Genomic DNA, 23,860 nt, shown 5'->3' with positions numbered 1-23,860 from the left:
AATGGTTATATGATGATGATGATGATGATGATATCCTTAACTGCAATTTCAACTGGTGGTGATGATGCAGTCTAAGATGGTAGCGGGCTAACCTGTTAGGGTACATAACCGAATCTATAGGGTACAACCTAATCTACGCGACATCACACCGGAACACTTAGCGGCACGTCTTTGTCGGTAGGGTGGTAACTAGCCACGGCCGAAGCCTCCCACCAGACCAGAAAATTCAGAAATAATAAATTCCCAAATTGCTTGCCGGGAGATTTTCGTTTAGCAGTACTGAGCTCAGAGTAAAAAACTGCTTTTCATCAAGTGTATTAAACTCAAGGTCAGGAAGGATGGATTTGTTTTTGCTCCCCACCGTGCTGAAACAGTTTACATTTTAACCACCGCGTCTAAAAAGGTTCGCTTTAAGAAGCAATCACCGCTTAAATATATAGTATCCTATCTTAGTTGAAGGTAGGTACTCTGATAATAATGGAGCTGAAGTTATAACAATTATTATAAAGTACAGTCACGTTCAAAACCAATATCAATTCCCGCGCGCGCACCAATTACTATAACAACCAATTTAGTCTTATCATTCCAGCCTTAACACCCTTTACTTCTCGAGCTGTCTCTGCCAATAGCATAAACAAGCTATCTTCGATAATACATTATTCCATTATCTATGACCATAACACGAAACTGGGGTCTATTTTATTATAAAGTGCATTGTATGGAGCGGTGGTTCGGTCTCTAAATAATTTAAATGTCTTAAAAGATTCAAAAATAGTTTTCTAACATTGCCCCCCCTAATATGTACACCATTTGTCAGGCCATAACTGGATTTAAACGGAGCGTTACAATATGATAAGACACACCCACTGATGGAAATATATCTGTCCCTGTCTAACTTAAATGATTGTGTAATCAACGTGTATAGAGGTCTCGTTTCAGCTGTTGGTCCTTCAACCATTTACGTCACGTTAACTTATAGAAGACAGCCGTAAGTTGATCTATTTAACATTGGAAAGTATACCGTAACTGAGAACAAATTTGATCGGTATTGGAATGGTAGAAGATTGGATGGGGGAAGCGTTGAAGCGGGACGTATGTAGAAAGAGACGAGGCGAGCCATTCTGGTAAAGTTAGTGAGTCCAAACGAGTTTTTATGTTTGGAAATCGTATTAAGCTTTTGTCGGAAACTGTTCCACTCAACAGGCATAGTTGTAGCGATTGCGCGGTCAAACTATCACGTTCGCGAGGAAAGCTGATTGGCTCGTTTTTGCTTACACAGTCTGTTGACACGGTCGCGCGTAACTTTGCCCAGATTACCAAAAATCTCAAACCCAGTTACTGAAGTGTTACAAATAAATATTATCTATTAAAAACAATGACAAATTATAATTGAACTGTGGCAGTGTTTTTTTTTAATAAAAAAGAAATGTCGTCATTACATTCGGATGATGATCAAGAGGAGATCAATGTCGATTCTGACAGTAGACTCTCTGGACAGTATGACAGAAGCATTGGCTCAGATAGAGACTCTGATTGCTTCAACGAAAGGTACAGGGACTCTCCGAATGATCACATGACCGAAACTCATAATCCACATCAACAGAGAGTAAATCTACCATTCAGCATATCACGGCTGCTGGGCAAACATTTCGAGGATATAGACAAACGTAGGAATTCCGGGGAAAGTGACGATAGGAGTGACCAAGACACTGAGTCAGAAAGTGCGAAAGATGACGGGAAGGACTCTAGCCTATCGCTGAACTTTGGCCACAATCCTGGACTTTACCCTAACTCTAGTTTACTGCTGCGGCCTGGGTTGACTTTGGGGGGCGGCTATTTTCCCAGCAACCCGGGGGTTGTGAGGGTGCCAGCTCACAGGGCTCTCGGAGCGCTGGGGGCTTGGGGCGTAGCCCTGGATCCTATGAGGCAGGCGGCTGCAGCGGCGTTCGCTCATCAGGTTGTGAAGGACAGATTAAATGGTAAGTCAGTTTTAACTTTGTATTTTTTGCATAGTTTTGGAGTTTTATTAGCTGAGCATGATGCACCAATACAATTTTAGTCAAGCGATAAAATCTTTACAATATAACAGAGTACGGGCAGCAGTGTCCTCTGTGCTCAGTGCAACCGTATAGTAAAGTTACAGTTTTAAGGACTCTGTCAACGACAAAAATGCTTAGGTGTAAATTATTGCTCTAACCATGTTACTTCTTTAATATTTTTAAATGAAATCGTGAGATGATGAACAAAAAAAAACAACCGGTTAAGTTTGTTGTCTTGGTCTTCTTCTGAGACCAGCGCGCGTTTGGAACCCTCGTTGCTTCAGTTTTAAATTGACGAGACGAGCTTATCGCAATCAACTCACTTCTATGTCATACATGTAATGTACGCATCGTAAGTGCCATATATGTGCCTATTTGAATAAAAAAATATTTGACTTTGACTTTGACATTATTGGAGGATTCCCGTGTCCATTAGGTAGTTGGCCGGAAATGGGTTGATATGATGACGATCTACTTACTTACTACTGTAAATTAATACCTCTGAAAAGGATTTGCGTACTTTGAACCTTATTTTCTGTTAGATTTTTTGCCAAATGCACAAACATACTGAACCCTCAAGATATTGGTGATAGTCCTTGATCACAGAATTTAAAACATACAGAATCCACACTCAGCCATTATTGCATGCAGTGCATTGTGTCCAACACCAGTGAAAACGCCCTGCGCACGTCTCACTTCACACCCGCGGAATGTTGCTAGCTCACAAACTTTTCCAATTTTCCTCATTTTATGGTAAACTTCTGAGCAGACGGGTTGGTGATCACTGTGCCCATACTCCCTTAGTCACCTCGTACGACACCAGCGGGAAGAGAAGGGTTGGCGACCCCTGTATTCTGATTTGATTTCTTGTTATGTCATATGTGTAGACTAGGTTGAACAAGTTCTAACTATAACTCATTTATCAAATTACTATAAGAAGTTTAGGAGTTTTAAGGGAACCGATAATCAGAGAGGGTTACCATATTAACCGTTTTGTATTATGGGGTGGGTATCGTGCGTACCCCATAAACGGTTTACCCCATAACGGTTTTGCTTTGCCGTAGTCGGGTAAAGAGAACATGCATTCTGTTGGTACACAACCAAAAAGATATATTATCATGCAAGAAAACGAAGTCAGTTCTGACATTCATATATTTTATACTCATTTCTTAAAGTAATCTCAAGCACATAAATCTTTTTATGTCGAATGCAAATTAATTTTTACTCGCGCAATAAAAATAAAGTTTTATGCAATGTTTTGTAATTATTCAGTTATATTAGTGTAGAACACTTACTTATTTATTATCTGTAGCATTATGAGCTCATCCTAAGACCATAATCCGGAAAACGCTTCTACATGAAACTTCACGGGAAATGCGTATGCCTATTTCTTCTACCGATCTTCTGGTTTGATCGCGTATAGATCCTAACAATGCTATCACTATCGCCCGCTGAGTGACTCTGAACCTTCTTATGAGGTCCATTATAAAGCGATGGATCGCTGCAATCTGCAATAGGTAATTTGATTACTGTGACAAAATCCCCGAGTTAAAAGTCGGTATAGTACATACCTATCTACAGTTGCATAAATAATCATGCAAAACAACGTTAAAGTTATTTGGGCATGCAAATGATTTATACTTATTTCTTGAATTAATCTCGAACACAGAAATCTCTTTCAAGTAGAATGCAAATCGTATTTTTGCTCGCGCAATAAAAATATTAAATGTTTTTTTTTATTATTTTGCAATTTTCTTTGTGCTAGTTGTTTAGGTAAGTCAATATGAAATGTTATTCTATATTAAGTAAATCTAGAAGCAAATTTCCATGACGTAATACATAAAAGTATCGCCAAGGCTTTCTATTGGGAGCCTGACGCATCCAATTCAATCCACGCGGACGTGTAGACGGACAGCCGGACAGACAGGCGTTTTAGTAATAGGGTACGGTTAACACAACTTGGTAACGTCAACTCTAAAAAATTTAAAACGATGTTTGAAAACAGCAACTGCAGTTTTTAGGCTTTTGCTAGTTAATTGGCTTCTCCATCGAATCTGCCTTCCAAACCGGTGGTAGAGTCTCTATAAACTGACAGACTTGATTTTACTTTAAGATAGTTAAATCTAATATATATCTACTTTACCTAGAACATTGAGAAATTATAAATTCCAAAATTGCCTCCTACTCATAAACGACTGCACCAGAGAGTTCGTCAAATGCTCAAGAACCTACTTTAAGAGTAAACCTACTTGAATTCAATTATATGTGATTTTGTAAACAACTAAAAAAAAACAATAAAGGTTTGCATTAGTAATGAAACACGTGACTATTATTGTTTTTTTTTTGCCCTAGCGTGACACATCTATTTTTTTGGGTTCTTTTTGAGGCGAGATTGCAGGCGCCTCGGCCACCGTAATTTGTCGCGCCGATCGTCGCCCGACTACGTCTAATTTATTTGTTACCACTATAAAAAACCTTTTTTCGGAATCATTGAGTGGTCCTGCGGTGATAACTTCTGAGTTAAACTTTATCTCATATCTATTATTGGTACACATTTATCTGTACATTTACATCTTAAAGTCTAGAGATTTTATTCAAAGCATCTACCTACCTCAACCATGATATTTTATAACTACTTCATACTATCTGTTCTTACTTAAATTTATTATAAATACGAAAGTTTGTTTGCACAGCAGACAGACTTGACGTTCCAAAGTTCTTGAAGGCCCAGTTGAATTGAATGAACTTTTATTTTGAATTCGGTTTCTTACCTATGTTTGCGCAAACAATTACCACTACACCGAGCGTAATGATATTTTGCGTAAAGATGGTCCCAGGGGAATTTTAAAATTCATTAAATTCATTTTATTCATAACCATGTTTTTCTTATACAAGTAAACAGTAACTGGTTAAACCATGTGCAAAACTCTGTCGCCCCGAAACTGAGGCCGAATTCAATCACGTCTTAGTATTTGAACACATGAGATTATTCTGACCTAAGACACCATCATCTTAACAAGTGCGACGTACAAATATGTGACACATCAAAAAATGCTTTTTAATGGCTAATCTGAGAAAATAAATATACCCTTTAATTGATTTAAATTTTTTTTTTAATCTCTTTTAAAGAGCTGAGTCACTACAGTGACTAGCTCTTGTGGGTCTACAATTACTACTTTACAAACTAGCTTATTCTACGTCTACCTACATTAATCTTAAATCTATTTATATAAAAGAGAATGTGAGTGGGTATGTAATGTTCCGTATAGGCCCCGAAACGGCTGGACCGATTTCAAATCTGAATTGACTTGGCGAGTAATCCTGTAAAGTTTGGTGACGATCGGAGCACCCCTATTTTTGAACTGTCAAATACAGCTTTTATTTACTATGATGATATTCTCTTGTTGGGTGTACATGGGTATAGATAATCTTCACCCGCTCGAGAAGAGAATAGAAGAGAATGAAAACGGAGAGAAATAAATGATTTAATATATTATGAGACTTAAATTAAAAATTTAATGATGTAAGTTTATAGTTTAAATAAAATAAAGCAAAATCTAGTCCGGCGAAGCGGGCTGGGTACGCTTGTCTATTATATAAATATTGATATTCTATTGTTGGGTGTACATGGGTATAGATAATGATCTTCACCCGCTCGAGAAGAGAATAGAAGAGAATGAATACGGAGAGAAATGAATGATTTAATATATTATATGACTTAAATTAAAAATTTAATGATGTAAGTTTATAGTTTAAATAAAATAAAGCAAAATCTAGCCCGGCGAAGCGGACTGGGTACGCTAGTCTATTAAGTATATAATTATTTCACGGCCTCAGAAACTTTGACAAACACTTGGGGTTTGACAAAAATTTTGGGGTTTGACAGGGCAGCGACCCTGCTTTCTGAGTCCAAGGCCGTGGGTTCGATTCCCACAACTGGAAAACGTTTGTGGTTGTTATAAGGGTGTTTATATGTATTTTCTAAGTATTTATGTATATATAATTCATAAAAATATTTATCAGTCATCTTAGTACCCATAACACAAGCTACGCTTACTTTGGGGCTAGATGTCGATGTGTGTATTGTCGTAGTATATTTATTTATTTATAAAACTTATGTAAACATCAGCAAACATTTTATTCTGAACCTCGCTACGGACATATTCCATCAGAATGTGAGATACATCTTCCCCTACACCACAGTCTGGACAATTGGGAGGAGTCTTTTTGAGCATAAACGCCAATCTGTTTAGTGGAATGTGTCCGGAGCGAAGACGAAAAGCTATGATAATATCTTGCCTACTCAATTTGCAGCCAAGGAAAATCACAGGGAAACATGTTTTTTGAAAAATCATCCTTGTTTTTTATGTGGTGTATAAAAAAAATATTTAGGTATTAGATCTATCCTATAAGAAGACTAGGATGATGATCGTCCTATATCACTATGATATAATTACACCTTCCTCATATTCCAGAGCAAGAGAGATCTGTATTATATGGATAAGCTTCGCCTTTTATAACGAAATCGGCGGGGTGTTATAAGTTTCGCATGACTGTGAGTGTGTGTGTCTGTTTGTGGAAACTTAGCTCCCAAACGAATGAACCGATTTTGATTGTTTTTTTTTTTTGAAAGGTGTAGTCGGGAGTGTTCTTAGCTTTGTTTGATGAAAATCGTACCAAGATGGGCGCCGCAAAATGGCGGTTATTTTATTTAGTTAGTTTTTTGTGTCAGGAATTTTTATTTTTTTTTATTAATACCTAAATTAAATATTTTTTTTCTATTTGATCGTTTATTTTCTCTTTAATAATTTGTGCAGGTTATCTATCTATCTATGTAAATAAAATGATGATGATTTATCTGTTCTTAGGTGAATATCTGTGTTTTTTTTGCATATGATTTACTTTTACCCGCGAAACCTAACAATAGGTACAGTGGTTAGCTTTGTGATCTTGTCAGGGGTAGGTCGCAGGATTGATAACTTGATAACTGGCTTATTTTTTAAATTTTGATGTACCAATAGCAGTATCACTCTCACGACTAAGACGAATCTATTGACACCACTTACATAAAAATACCACAAGCCGTTTAGGCTCTAGGACCTGCCGAAGAAATATACAAACATACACTCGAAAAACATAACACTCCTTTCGCAGTCAGGTAAAAAATTGGTCTAATTTGCATACGAATTGAGAGCTTCTATCCGCGGAACCCTGCCACAGTTCATCGTCGCTTTTGCCGAAGTTGTAATAGTCACCCAATTATGGGTGTTTTTTGCGACCACCCGGTTCTGAGGAAGTGCGGATGTCGGCGCTTCAACTCAGTAATTGAGACGGTGGGTAGCGTGTGCCGAAAGGATACCTTTGTCATTTTAGCGCCAATAAAATAATTTGACAGCTCCTTTTTTTGCTTTTTTTTTTTATTCCAATGTTTTCGACGCAAACTGACCAATTTTTAAGTCCCTTTGTTTTGCTCTACATTTAGGACATCGAAAGTAGAGTTTAATAACTTTTGTGAATTAGGTGTTTGTTTAGTTTTGTTTTTTAATAAATATTCATTTCCAACAATAGCCTGCATCAGAACTTGTCGTTTTAAGAGTGCTTATATTCAATCACATTAACCCAGTACAGCATACAGGTCTTCTCCCACAATGAGAAAGGGTTAAGGCCGTAGTCCACCACGCTGGCCTAGTGCGGATTGGTGGACTCCGCACCCCTTTGAGAACATTATGTAGAACTCTCAGGCATGTAGGTTACCACACGATGTTTTCCTTCACCGTTGAAGCTAATTTTATTAAATTTAAATTTAAATTAAATTTAATTTAATATTACTTATCAATCTGTTATAATAGCTTAATTCATATTTACATTATTATTTTAATCGTTTTTAGTTAAATATGTACTTATTTAAATTTTTATTTTTTATTATGTGACCGGTGTAACTGATAATAGTAATGGCACTAGACAGAATTTGTAATTCTAACACATAATTTAATTTTTTTATGAATCTAGTTACAATGAATTGCTGGTGTGTCTTACGAATAAATAAATAACTCAAAACGCAAATAACTTTAAAAAAAGTTAGAGGTGTGTGCTGGGATTCGAACTCGGCCCCCTGAGAGGGAAGTCGATCTCCGCTCATTTGCGCTTTCACCGCTTCTGCGCTATCAGTGCTTATATTAGACCGACTTAAAATAAATAAATTTAAATCATTTAATAAAGATATACTTTACTTCAAGATCCTTTACGTAAGCAAATAGCCTTTTCACAGATTACTTTCTGCTTAGAAAAACCGCTAAGTGACAAAGCTGACCGCAAATCGGCGGAAACAGTCCTATTTAGATACGCTCCAAATAATAGCAAATGATCGGCAGCTCTACAAGGTACCTACTTTCTATTATTTCTAAGAGGTAACTAACTTATATACTGCCTATCAGTGGCGTGCACTGGGTTTTTGACCAGGGTATGCATAAAGAAGGAAGGTGCGATAAAATGGAAAAATCCTTCGCAATTATCAATCATACAAAAAGTCTAGGGTATGCAGTGCTTTTGTGCATGTATGGAGTGCGTGCCACTGCTGCCTATTAGACCACGGATCTATATCACGACTAACTTTGACGGCCGATTGGCGCAGTTTGCAGCGACCCTGCTTTCTGAGTCCAAGGCCGTGGGTTCGATTCCCACAACTGGAAAATGTTTGTGTGATGAGCATGAATGTTTTTCAGTGTCTGGGTGTTTATATGTGTATTCTAAGTATTTATGTATATTATTCATAAAAATATTCATCAGTCGTCTTAGTACCCATAACACAAGCTACGCTTACTTTGGGGCTAGATGGCGATGTGTGTATTGTCATAGTATATTTATTTATTTTTATTTTAACTTTTTCATTAACGACCCATTACCGGCCAACTACAGGGCACGGGTTTTCTCTCAGAATTATTAAGGCGTAGGTCGTAGCCCACCACGCTGGCCATGTGCGGATTGGTAGACTTCAAACGCCCGTGAGAACGTTATGGAGAACTCTCTTTTTTTTAAATATTTTTTTTAAGATGCACAGTTGTAGCCTATTAATATTCTCGCCAAACTGGTTAACCAGTTTGTTGGCGAGTTAGCACTCGTCTTATATACATCTACCACGCACCTAAAGCTAGAATATAATAAAAACTATATCAAATTCAAATTCAAAAGTGTTTTATTCATGTAGACCTTATTACAGGCACTTATGAAGCGTTCATACATTTAACATTTTACACTAATGTTAGTGATGGTGATAACTGCATTCATTAACTTAAAACTAAAGCTAGGTGGGTTCCAAACGGGCCCTGGTCTAGGAAGAACCCACAACACAACTTAACAACAAGGTTTTTTTTTTGTTATTACCATCTCACAGTCTAGTTGAGCTATGAAGTTGTACACAAGCCTGGCAGTTTCTACATCTGTTATACTACGTATAATAGCAAATGATCGGCAGCTCTACAAGGTACCTACTTTCTATTATTTCTAAGAGGTAACTAACTTATATACTGCCTATCAGTGGCGTGCACTGGGTTTTTGACCAGGGTATGCATAAAGAAGGAAGGTGCGATAAAATGGAAAAATCCTTCGCAATTATCAATCATACAAAAAGTCTAGGGTATGCAGTGCTTTTGTGCATGTATGGAGTGCGTGCCACTGCTGCCTATTAGACCACGGATCTATATCACGACTAACTTTGACGGCCGATTGGCGCAGTTTGCAGCGACCCTGCTTTCTGAGTCCAAGGCCGTGGGTTCGATTCCCACAACTGGAAAATGTTTGTGTGATGAGCATGAATGTTTTTCAGTGTCTGGGTGTTTATATGTGTATTCTAAGTATTTATGTATATTATTCATAAAAATATTCATCAGTCGTCTTAGTACCCATAACACAAGCTACGCTTACTTTGGGGCTAGATGGCGATGTGTGTATTGTCATAGTATATTTATTTATTTTTATTTTAACTTTTTCATTAACGACCCATTACCGGCCAACTACAGGGCACGGGTTTTCTCTCAGAATTATTAAGGCGTAGGTCGTAGCCCACCACGCTGGCCATGTGCGGATTGGTAGACTTCAAACGCCCGTGAGAACGTTATGGAGAACTCTCTTTTTTTTAAATATTTTTTTAAGATGCACAGTTGTAGCCTATTAATATTCTCGCCAAACTGGTTAACCAGTTTGTTGGCGAGTTAGCACTCGTCTTATATACATCTACCACGCACCTAAAGCTAGAATATAATAAAAACTATATCAAATTCAAATTCAAAAGTGTTTTATTCATGTAGACCTTATTACAGGCACTTATGAAGCGTTCATACATTTAACATTTTACACTAATGTTAGTGATGGTGATAACTGCATTCATTAACTTAAAACTAAAGCTAGGTGGGTTCCAAACGGGCCCTGGTCTAGGAAGAACCCACAACACAACTTAACAACAAGGTTTTTTTTTTGTTATTACCATCTCACAGTCTAGTTGAGCTATGAAGTTGTACACAAGCCTGGCAGTTTCTACATCTGTTATACTACGTATCTTTTTAACCGCGTACGATGCAGAGCTAACTAAGTCTGTTCGACAAATTATTTATATGTGGGCCCTATATGAGGGGTTTGCTACTGTCTGCTCAGGAATTCTGTCCTCTATCTCCAACCACATTCATCAGATCTACACAAAGTTTGGCAAAATTAAATACATATTATAACCTCAATTGTACAAAAGTAATTATTTAAATCGGTTATAATTTGTCGGAGTTATGGTGTAAAATCGTCAAATACTTTCATCCCCTCTCCCAAAGGAACCGAGCTTAATATCGGGATAAAAAGTATCCTATATTACTTCTAACACTTCCAAGAATATGTATACAAAGTTTTATGAGGATCAGTTAAGTGGTTTTTGCGTGAAAGCGTAACAAACAAACTTACATTGACATTTATAATATTAGTAGGAATAGGGATATTACGCATAATGAAATAAATGATCGGTTTCCTAGTGAAATTTTCCCTCACCCCGTTCAGGACTCATTTATCAATAACTACTTACTCTATCATCATCATCATATCAACCCATTACCGGCCCACTTCAGGGCATGGATCTCCTCCGACAATGAGAAGGGGTTAAGACCAACCACGCAGGCCCAGTGCAGATTCGTGGACTCCACTCTCAGGCATGCAGGTTTCCTCACGATGTTTTCCTTCACCGTAGAAACAAGTGATATTTAATTGCTCAATAGCCATTTATCCATAAATATTAATATTATACGTCACACAGTAATTACTAAATAATAAATTATCTCATGCAAATGTATATGAATTCGTAAATTCATTTTAATATTATTCTATAATAACAATTAAGTAAAGTCAATTTTCACAATGTTTTACTTTCCAAGAATTCATTATAACTGTAGAAAGCTTTCTCGAAAAGCCAAATCTTCCATTTTTTCCTGACTAAATTATTATTTGGTGCATCTCTTATACTACCTGGCAGTGGTGTGCACTCCATACATGCACAAAAGCACTGCATACCCTAAAATTTTATATAACCCGATTAGGAGGAGAATTTGTGCCGTTTTATGCAATTTTCCTGGTGTATGCATACCCTGGTAAGAAACCCAATGCACGCCACTGCTACCTGGTATCCTATTTAAAACTTCTGGGCCCATGCCTGCTACAGTCTTATATTTGGATAGAAGTCTATGAGGGTACCGTAAGGAACAATGGCTTCTTTTGGTAAAATGCGCATAACTTAGAAAAGTGAGAGGTGCATGCTGGCTGCCCCCAAAGTGTGAGGTCGGAGTCCTACCCTGAGCTATCACCGCTTCCTACTACCCTATAGTGAGCATCAAATGCACGAGCATTCTCAAATACAACTTCTATCGCCAAACCAGTTTCTCCGTAACGTCACGAGTAAAGAATATTAATTTAAGAAGTAAAAATAAACTTGTAGTGCAGTTTACTAGGCTGCATAAAATTAGAAATTCATGTAAGGGTAATTGTATATCTTTTTATAACAAATTACCAGATGAAATCCTTGAGATGTCTCTCAATAAGTTCAAAGTTTACATAAAACGTAAGCTTATAGAAAAATCCTATTATAATATAAAGGATTACATGTATCATAAAAACGCTTGACTATGAATTGCTCTAACTTCATAGCTCAACATTAACTAGACTGTGAGATGGTGATAACAAAAAAAAACCTGGCTAAGTTCGTTGTGGGCTCTTCTTAGACCAGGGCGCGTTTGGAACCCTCCTAGCTTTAGTTTTAAGTTAACGAATACAGTTATCACCATCACTAACATTAGTCTAACATGTGAATTGTATGAACGCTTCATAAGTGCCTGTAACAAGGTCTACATGAATAAAATATTTTTGAATTTTAATTTGAATTTGAAACTAACAAATGTCTCTTTTGCGGAAGTGAAGACTCTAACTCTATCATTTTATTGTGTCATCGGGTTTCGTGAGTCGGATATATTGATGGGGCCCTTTTGGCGGTGTCTTTTTTATATTTTGTATCCGGATAGTATAAATGCCATTAGCAATATACTAAAGTAGCGGTACAATCGCATAATATCCTTACCAGTACAATAAATGCGAAATTGTTTTTGATGTTATGAGAAAATTAAGAAGCGATAAACGCGCGGAAGCCGAACGAGAGTTTACGCGACATCTAAAAGCAGCCTTAATCACCGTGGTATTATCACCGTATTTTGCGTCGCGTCGGCCAACGGCGGCCTTTCCGAGAGCTTAGCCATGTTAAATAAGCGTTAAGTAAAACCGTGCGGTCTCTAGTGTAATAATGGCGAACCGGAAGTGGCTACGCCATTACGAGATCCAAGCCAATTATACTATCGATCGATCGTTATCGACGACCAGTTTTAAAAATGTTACAGCCGAATTGTATTTCAATCTTTAACACAGTTGATGCGCGATTGAGTAAATTCTTTTTTTTGTTTTTTTTGTTTTAGACAAACGCTTGACTGCAATCACACCTAATGATAAGTGATAATGCAGCATAAGGTGGAGCGTGCTTGCCTAGAAGATGCCTTTTCACTCTTTATTTGAAAGTGCTCATATTGTAGGTACTGGAGAAAATGTAAGCTGGAAGGGCAACTCCCACAAATTTTCGTTTGTGGGTCTTATCTATTGTCACGGGGGTATATGGAGTAAACCCTATTCCAACAAACTCAAGAGTCCAAATGTCACCAAGTTGAGTTCCGAGACTCACTGGAGGCGCTGTTAGTGTTGACGTCTCTCCTTACTCCCACTGTAATCCGCCCTGCTAGCAGGAGCAGGACGGAGGTATTTTTCCCCCCAGGGAAAGGAATATATTTTACCTCCTCCCACAGGTTTATTAACTCTCTGAATATTGGCGCACGATTGGAAATAATACTATGTAATATTATTATTAATGTGTAGATGTTTGTTACTCAATCACGCGAAAACGGCTGAACGGATTTGGATGAAATTAGGCATGCTACAAAAGGCTACATCCTTTGACATGAAAAAGGACATAGGTTACCTTTTATCCCGATTCCTGAAGTAGATCCCGAGCGAAGCCACGGACCCAATTGGACCCAGTTCTGAAGTCCACGCAGACGAAGTCGCGGGCAGAAGCTAGCTATTACTATAAAAAGAAGAAACCGTCGTGCACGGAACCCTCGAAAGATTCAAATTATGAAGTCAGTGTTAAAAATAAACTGGCATTTAAAAATAAACGACGTGAATTGTTTAGTAGTTCACGTTTTGTCATCTGATAAGAAAACTCCCGGTCGCCTCGCTTAGATAAGTACATGTGGGTAAAATTTACATAGATCTTATCCGTTGATTTTATCTTCACCTGATCAATATCAATCGACTATTCATTTGGTTTTATGGATATGTTGAGCTATTGACCGCATATTATGCCATAATAGAATTTCGATTATGCCATATTTTATAAATTTTTTGGTTTATAATTTTTTTTTTAATTCTCATTCTTTTTACACATCCGCAGTGGCGTGCGCTTCATACATGCACAAAAGCACTGCCTACCCTAAAATTTAAATATAGCTCATAGTTATATAGTTTAAGTAAGGAGGAGGTTTTTTGCCATTTTAAGCAATTATCCTGCTGTATGCATACCCTGGTTAGAAACCCAGTGCACGCCACTGCACCAATCCCCTAAATACCCCCTAAAACCCTTAAATAAATATAAAAGAGTAACCTATATAGAGAGTAACCCCTAAAATATTTATGAACAAAAAAAACCTATGCACTAAAACAAAAGTAAAACGAAAACTTAAAACCTCTGTCTTCGAAACCACTAAACCTAAGAAACTGGCAGTATTGCCTCTTTGAACAGCCAAACTAAATTGGCCAAGGTTCCTGCCAGCTCTGGATTCACGGATAGACTATTTAACTTAAATTCAAAGTCAAATTCATGTACACCTTATTACCGGTACTTATGAAGCGTTCATACATTTAACATGTTAACACTCGTGTTAGGTGATGGTGACAACTGCATTCGTTAAATTAAAACTAAAGCTAGGAGGGTTAAGAGCCCACAACAAACTTAGCCAGGTTTTTTTTCCACCATCTCACAGTCGAGATAATGTTCAGCTAGGAAGTTAGAGCAATCGATACCCAAGCTTTTTTATCAAACATGTAATCCTTAATATTATAATAGTATTTTTCTATAAGCTATTTCTAACGTTTTATATAAACTTTGAACTTATTGAGAGACCATTATTTGACAAGAGAGATACTTTTTTTGTTAGTTCGTAAAAACACATTCAAATAGTTGATGTAGACTTTCATTATCATCATATAGTGTGGAGGATCGTAGACGAGTCCAATCCACAGTAGTGAAATAAAACAACAAGGTGTAGTCGTTTTACCGGAGATGCGTTCGCTTCAGAGTCAGCGAGTGAAGTGCGTGATTTGACCGCGTGAGGCGGGGTTTTATGCTCACAGAAGCGCGCGCATATCGGTATCTTTATTAGAGTATGAGACAAGGATGCAAATACAGGTAAAAGAGATAGCAATATTAGTAGACAGAGATAGAGATACATAAAGAGTGAAGCGGTTGTTTACAAATTGGTCAGCTTCAGTATGGTTGGTGACGGGGAAGCATCGACCGCTTAATTTAAATAAATCTTATGTTTAATTTTACAGCTATAAATCGTCTATATTTATTACTAATAAAATATACTCTAAATAGACTTATCGGAGATTAGGTCTCGCAACTAACTTATATTTTTCATACAAATAACCAATATATCTACCTTATCAACTATTAAAACATAACTTCCTTATTACAATAATCAACTGTTTGATACAAGGTCTCGCAAAAGTATTTGTTAATTTACTTAATCAATTTAGGTATCGTGAATCTTCAACATATAGTATGTTTTTTATTTATTTATTTGGACTACACCCATAAGGTAAGGTTGTTGAAAACTGTATTAAAGAAAATCACATTGAAAATGTATTTATTTCAAGTGACGTCTACTCCATAAGCACTTTTGGTCCGTTTGTATTGACTTGACCACCGGGTTGGAAACCAGATTCTGATATTCCGTCACCACAAGTCACAAGTCTTTTACGTCGTGGGACTTTTTTTAAATTTTGTAACCTTTAAATAATAAAATTATTTCTTGTTCTCTTCTACAAAACGCAAAACCGTGTAAGTAGATATCAGATTACAATCTCCGAATGGCCATATAAATTTTGATACGGGAACTGTTTTACATGTTTATTGCGTTATCACCACAAATTTATCTTAATTAAATCAACAGCATATTGATCGTTGTCAATTCAGATTCAACTTTATCGATAACCTACCGTCCGTTAGTTTTCTCATCACCTATGACATTTTTAGTATCTTAACAGAAAAATTAGAGTTGTAAATTATATATATTAGTTTTATTACTGCGAAAATAAGCTGTGCCTATCTTATATCCTAGGCTATCCAAAGACCCGACACCATGAAGTTAGCTTTAATCAATATTTTAGTTATTCTAAAAAAGGTTTGACACTTGACTTTCAATAATTCAAACATTACCTGTTTTCTATTGTTAGTGTCGTTTCTACTACAAACGTAGAATTTTTGAAAAGATTTTTATCTTGTTACGCCAAAGAAGTATAACTTCTAACGCGTGTTCAAAAGTGCACACACATTTATGTTGGAACTTTATATCATAAACATTAATAACTACTCATATTCAGCAAAATTAATATTTCATTTCATTTCATCCGTGTAAAGGCGAGGTCGCTAATTAGATAAAAAAATAAAAATTAGTGTAGATTTATATATGTGCCGCGTGGTGACGGCAGATCAGAACGCAGTTGTCACCAAAAAAATAAACACCCGAGGAAAGAGGGGGGCTCTTTCCTCGGGTGTTTTTTTTTGTTCCGCTACAAGTTAGCCCTTGAGTTCAATCTCACCTGACGGTAGGTATGTCGCAGTCTAAGATGGTAGCGGGCTAACCTGTTAGGGAGTATAGTCATACCTCAGATAGCTTTCTACGCGATATCGCACTGGAACACTAAATCGCTTAGCGGCACATCTCTGTCGGTAGGACGGTAGGTGGTAACTAGCCACGCCCAAAGCCTCCCACTAGACCAGACCAGAGAAAATTGTGAATTATACAGTGTTATACGAGGGGAAATGGTTTATAAGAGAACGGGCAGCGTCTTCGTTGCCAATTCTATCAACTACTTACTGAGATCACTAGACTGTCTGCTCAGCCTGGTGATTATGAGTAAACCTTCACGTTGGGAGAGGCCTCTAGTCCAGCAGACAGTGGCGTGCACTTCATACATGCACAAAAGCACTGCCCAAATTATTTTATATAACTCATATTAGAGGGGAATTTTCACATTTTATGCCATGTACCTGCTTTATGCATACCCTGGTCAATAACCCTGTGCACGCCACTGCCAGCAGGCTATCGAGGATGAGATTCACACTGTCATTTAGTCTACCCGACTTTCAAGGCAACTTTATTCGGAATCCTAAACAATCCTCAGTAATTGGTTTCAATTCTCAGTCGGCACGTTTTGCATCATTCCATTATTTTTCTTAATGAGCCCTGTACGTCTATAATTTATATAATTTAGGTCAAAGTGCCCTTTACGCGGGCGCAAACACGAATCGCGAATAAAACGATTATTTTCTTGATTGTTTTATGTATTTTTTTTTTTTCGTAAATCTGTATTTCAAACTTGATTTTTGTCGATTGCAATTTATGAATAAATGATTTGACGGTTGTGTCTAATTCTTATTTAAATCAGCTTATTAGCAACATTACTTTAAATTCTAAAATTTAACCGATGTACCTACTTTTTAATATTGAGGGAATTTTTATTTATAGGTAAAATCTTGATTGATGTAGTGAGTAGGTAGGTGTTAATGAAATTATTAATAAATTTTCTTAGGTTACCTTTTGTCGACGGCACGGTGGTGTACGGTTTAATTCGTAAGAATTTATGATTACACCATAATAAGTTTTAAGTCTACTTGTGAATTTCGGTTAATAAACTTTGTATTATTACTTATTTAAATGTTCGCGTTGTTTGTATGACAATATTGAGCCTAAAAATTTTTTTTAATTATTATTTAATTCATTAACATATTGTACACATAAAAATTAAAATTATGTAAGAGCTTCACAAATTATTAAGATGTATTATCAAATTATTATGATGATATTTATAGGTTATAGTTATTAGGGAGGTACATTTTACATCGTAAATACCTATCTGTAATTATTGTAAAACAATCCAGCTGTTCGTTGACTACGAACTAGTATAAACTGTGTTTCAGTTCTAAAAATGATTTATTCTAAAAACTTTTAAATTAAAAAAATAATCCAGGCAATACTTACATGCCTATTGGTGCTGCTAAACGGCAGTTATAAATTTATATATTATTATAAAACCACACTTTTTATTTTCCGTAAACAATATTTTGTAGCAGAACCAGTATATGACAATAAATTTTAAATTTAGAAACAACCGACTTTAAATATTGTATTGTATTGTACCGAATTGTAAAAGATTTTCATTTGATACCCATATTACGGGTCTAGTGAAAAAAAATTATATCGCCATTTTGTGGTGGCCATCTTGCATTTCAAATCAGTCACAGTGGAATCCTACTAGTCAAGCCCTCTTTAAGTCGTGGATAAGTACATTGTGTTCTTTTGGCACTAACGAAAAGCCATTAATCAAAAGAAGAAGAAGAGTCGTGGATAAAATATATTTTACCCGCCGTTTTGAGGAGGCGGTTTTCTTGGTCCAACTTTGATTAATCTAGCTAAAAACACTAGTGACTAGTTCACCTTTCAATAAACACATAACACGCACACACACCCACCCACCCACACACACACACACACACACACACACACACAAACACACACACACACACACAGGCACGTGAAACTTCTAAGGTTCTAACACACCGTCGTTATTATGAACGGGGTTAAAAATAACCCCTAAGAATAATAACATAGTTATAACACGTAGTCTTATAACATTTTGAAGCAGAACCAGTACAAAAGGTGTAACAACTAGGTATTATTTTATTGGATTAAACTACAAACAGTAGGTAATAACGAACATGACGTCTTGATATTTCCTGCAAAGCGGCAGCGCTGCCAACACCGTAAAAAGAAAACAGAACTGCGATGTCTAATAACATATTTTTATTAAAGTTATATTTCTTTTCTTTGAAAAGTCAGCCGTTTATTACTTGACTAGGTTTTATTACTTCAGAACAAATTTAATCTTAAAATCTATTATATAAATTAAGCTTAATTTGATACACTCAGCGAACAGCAGGGTAATCTGTATGGTGTAATTTATAATTTCTTCAATCCGTATAGTCCACACCAAACAGATCCTCGGCAATGAAGGGTACATTGCCGAGGATCTGTTACTTATTGTTCTTTACGCATATTTCGCTCCGAAACCGGAGCATCCTCAGCACGGCTAACACGGGCAGGAGGATAAAAATTTATCTTCTACCACAGCTTTATCAACTCACAGAGCTCTGGCGCATAAGTGGAAATAATATCAAAATAATATATGTTTATTAATAAACGGGGGTATAATTCTCCTATTCCATGTTGCAGTGATTTAGCAGGTGGGCACGTTAATTATATTCCTTGTCAGGAGATATAATCGGGGGACATAATTTTCATCTCCCACCCGTGCTAGCCTTGCTGGAGATGTTGACTTTACAATGAATAAGTTTGTTGTGGGCTCTTCTTAGACCAGGGCGCGTTTGGAACCCTCGTAGCTTTAGATTTAAGTTGGCGAACGAAGTTATCACCATCCCGTTACAATTATGTAAACAAATATGTATGAACGCTTCATAAGTGCCTGTGATAGGAAGAATGAAGAAATACATGAATAAAGAAATTTTGAATTTGAATTTGAATTTGAATAATTGTTCAGTTCTTAACAATTATTCATAACATTACATACATTACACATTACACACGGTACATTGTCGAGGATCTGTTTGGTGTGGAGTATACGGATTGAAGTAATTTTAAATTACACCATACAGATTCTCCTGCTGTTCGCGGAGTATAGCAAATTAAGCTTAATTTTCATAATATATTATGGATTTCCGCAAAGTAACGCCTGCTTCTATCCAATATCTTAAAATCTACCTTCGCGTCATTTGTTTAATGAAGTGTTGATCTGTTTATAGGCGATGATGTTCCAGTTACTATCAGTTGTGCCATCTGCCTGGTCCGTCGATTATTAAAAAATAAAAAAATAAAAAAAACTATGCACAAACAAACATCCTGTCGCTGCAGGCATTTTATATACTGAGCGGGCTTTGTAGCTCGCCGCCCAATCACTAAATGGCATGATTAATAGCCGAGTAATTGACGTTTTAAAACCACTTTATTACTTACCGCCATTTGTAACAATAAATGCGCCATTTTATATTATTTTGTTGGTGCTAATATTGGATTGAATTATATGAGAATTGGCCTTTTATTCCTCGAGCATAGCCGAATCCTGTTTAGCGAATGATCGCCTGGGAGACATAAAAGTTAATACTGATTCGAATGCTACTGTTGTGTAGAAAAAAAGAAAACTATCAAACTAACTAACTATCTACCTGTAAACTTAAACGTAGATTTTAAAACAGTAGCATTCGAATCAGTATTAACTTTTATGTCTCTCAGGCGATCATTCGCTGAACAGGATTCGGCTATGCTCGAGGAATAAAAGGCCAGTTATTTAGATTTCCTTTCAATGAGAGAGAATTTTAGCTAAACGAGATAAATAACTGTCTATTAATGTCAAATTTTTCTCACCTGTAGGAGGAGACCGGCAGGGATTACGTATCTCGCGAAATCTTGCAAACACTGCTGTCAAATGTCACTTTTCCATGCAATAAATAAAAAAAGTGACGTTTGACAGCAGTGATTGCAAGATTTACGCCTGTCGCAAGTCTGTCGCGAGATACGTAATCATGATGTGATGATGATGTACCTAAATGGCACAGCGCCAGCGAAAGCCCGGGTTCGATTGCCGGCAAGACCAATTTGGAATTTATTATTTCTGATTAAAAATCGGCGTAGGAACTGATTAAAAATCTTGTCTGATCTGTTGGGACACGAAGCCCAGTTAGGGCAATGCAATATGGTTGAAATTATAATTAACTGTTTTTGTTTTTTTTTTTATATTATTAATGTTATATTGTGTGGGTTAGAAAAAAAATCCAGTTAAATTTGTTATTATTACAAATTTTAATATACAATTTTAAATTTTTTCAAGAATATTTTTATATAATAATAAAATGCCAGCTTGCAAGTTGCAAAATCATTGATACACTAAAATATTATCAGGCGGCATACCGACTCCCGTAAAGCCTCTTTCCCGCATTTCCCGGGGGATCTCATAAAAATTTGACGCAATCCATACGCGATGATGCGCCCCGTACCACATGTGTGGATATCTCGCCTTACTTATACATCAATACTAATATTATGAATGCGAAAGTGTGTTTGTTTATTATCCTTTTTTTAAAGTTATAACAGACTGACCTAGCAGATGATCTGTGACTTTTTTTTTTGTTTTTAAATCTTTATTTTAAGAGATTATTCGCTGGGCGAATATGCCTTTCTGTAATGTAACATTCCCTATTAAAAATACAGTTAAATCTTAATCTGGCGCAATAAGACGTCTGGTTTTTATTTTTTTTTCCATCTATTCATTAATATTACGTATAGCTACATATATATTAGTTTATTATTTTTAAATTTATATTTTTATATATTTTTTTTTATTTGTGTAAATTTTGTTTATGTATTCGTATGTAGTTATTTGAATGTAGGTTTATAATAATTTTACACCACCTATTTGTTCTCGCTCTTGTTGTCCTAATCCTAAGGTTGCCTGGCTCTCGCTTTTAAGCGATAAGGCCGCCTTTTGTATCCTACTCCAGTCTTTGTGTTTCTCTCTATTCGTCCTTTTTTTTCTTACTGTGTAGTGATGTACAAATAAAGAGTTTAAATATATAAAATTACGTATAGCTACATACACTACTATTATTGTCTCTTCTCGATACCAATCCGAACCAATCGCAACAGTTTTCTTGCTGTCATTAAATGTGGGTAGGCCACACACACACTGTTAAAACATCCAATGGAGCTTAGAATTAGTTTATTAAAGTGCTGTCATCGGTAATCTGTGACTTAGTAGAAGCCCTCGAAGAGTCTTTTCGTATATAAACTCTTTATCGTCAATTCAATTCAATTCTTTTATTTGCATAAAACATTGTAGGTATACATGCAAATCTTTTTTTTACACAAATTCATTTATATAATAACTAAAAAAAAATCATCAAAATAAACAAACGAAACAAACGTCGAAAGAAAATTGACCCAATGTCAATAGTTTTGTAGTCGTAAATTCTGTACTTCTGATTTTTTGTTTGACAAACGTTCTGCTAGCTAGAGCTAAATAATTGTAGGCAAATTTGAGCTTTAAATCAATGTAAATAAGATTAATTTTACTCGGATGATCAATAGTCCTATACTCGAAACTGATTCCTCGATTGCGAGCGGGCAAATCTTTTACTAAGATTTGTTTCTGATGGCATGTTTAAAACGGAAAAAGTTTACAGGAAAGTATTTTTCAAAACTCGTACAATGCCTACTCTAAGTTAATTATAAAACTTGTACTGGAGATATTTTAAATTTTATGGCAACTGCCCGCTAAGTGCCTACACTGTATGTACGCCACTGATTACGTAGACTCCATTTTTTTAGGAAAACAAACTGTTCCCACGTGATATGTAAAAAAATGTAATGAAGGACGCGGGCCAAAGCTAGTAAACTTATACCACAGATTAAAGCAGATAGTGTGATCGTATAATATTTACAATAGCGCAAAATCATCGGAACACTGTAATACCGCCCTCATACACAAATTCTCTCACCAATTCCCCCGGGAGGTTATGAAAATTTGGAATAAGCGATATGCGATGATAACGCCTCCGTAGCTGGATCACATGTGTGTATATTTGGCCCAAACTTGTTTATTTAACAGCCTTTATCCGCCTACACACGTTGGTTTAGTGTTCTACGTATCACCAAGTCTTAGTCAGTCCGGGTACGGGCCAAAATATTGTATGTCAATATGCAAAATTAATTTATATCAAGTAGGTACGCTAGTAAAGTCAAAAACAAAGTCAAAGTCAAAGTCAAAAATATCTTTATTCAGGTCCTATAGATGGCACTTATGATGCATTAAATGAGAAATGTGTACATGGTAGTAAGAGGATGGCGGTAACCATATACGTAAAACTTAAGACTAAAGCTACAAGGGTTCCAAACGCGTCCTGGTCTAGTCTAGTAGCAGGTAGTAGTAGTACAAATATGAAAAAATAATTACATTAAACATTACCAGTGCCAAAAGGGATGTCTAAATTTTTGCGCAACAGATCAGCCTGGCTACGCGGTAATGCAGCCAACATTCTTGGCAATATCCACGCGGGCACGACTTGTACATTTATTACTTTAGTAAAAAAAAATATTGTGACATAATCGATATAGAAACAACCGTCATACAAAAATAAAACATATTTAAGTAATCAACGTTAACATAGAAAACCGACACTTCCCTTTGGCTTCTACCTACAATTATAGTTTAATAGCGATCTCTGGAACGCAGAGCCTAGCTGGTACTATTTGGAAAACAAGAGAAAAACTGAGGGTATACAATACTACAATAAATGTATCATCATCATATCAACAGATAGACCACTGCTGGACATAAATCTTTTGTAGGGAGTTCCAAATTCCACTGTTTTGTGCCGCATGAGTCCAGCGGCTACCTGCGACGCGCCTTGCGCCTGCGATGACCAACGCGCCTGCCCAGCGTGGTCATCGGGCATATCTTTAATGGGAAGGAGAATGAATAAAACCAATAAATTCAAAATTCAAAATTCATTTATTTCAAGTAGGCCTAATACAAGCACTTTTGAAACGTCAAGTCTGTCCGTGTGTAGTGACTAGTGACTCTATCACCGGTTCGGAAGGCAGATTCTACCGAGAAGAAGCCGGCAAGAAACTCAGCAGTTGCTCTTTTCCAACATCAAAAATTTACATTTTACATTTTAACATTCATTTTTCAATCTTGTGAGAGATGAAAGCGGAGGCGGATTCTTCCAAGCAACCTTGTCATTAAGAAACTCATCAATTGTATAATAACCTCGCTGTAATAAATGTGTTTTAACACATTCTTTAAACTTATGCATTGGTAGGTCCAAAATTACCTTAGGAATC

General features: G+C 36.4%; 1 protein-coding gene across 1 annotated transcript in view; it reads left to right on the top strand.

Annotated features, from left to right (window-relative positions):
- The first annotated feature begins 1,426 nt into the window (after positions 1-1,426).
- The window catches only part of LOC120634279 (T-cell leukemia homeobox protein 2), a 69,914-nt gene continuing 47,480 nt past the window's right edge, over positions 1,427-23,860 (top strand). Inside the window, exon 1 of the mRNA XM_039904768.1 lies at positions 1,427-1,979. Within this exon, the coding sequence (XP_039760702.1) occupies positions 1,427-1,979 (553 nt within the window). The remainder of the gene's footprint in view (positions 1,980-23,860) is intronic.

Source organism: Pararge aegeria, chromosome 23, assembly GCF_905163445.1.
Source record: "Pararge aegeria chromosome 23, ilParAegt1.1, whole genome shotgun sequence".
Lineage (NCBI taxonomy): Eukaryota > Metazoa > Arthropoda > Insecta > Lepidoptera > Nymphalidae > Pararge > Pararge aegeria.
This window is presented reverse-complemented; position numbering and strand designations above follow the sequence as displayed.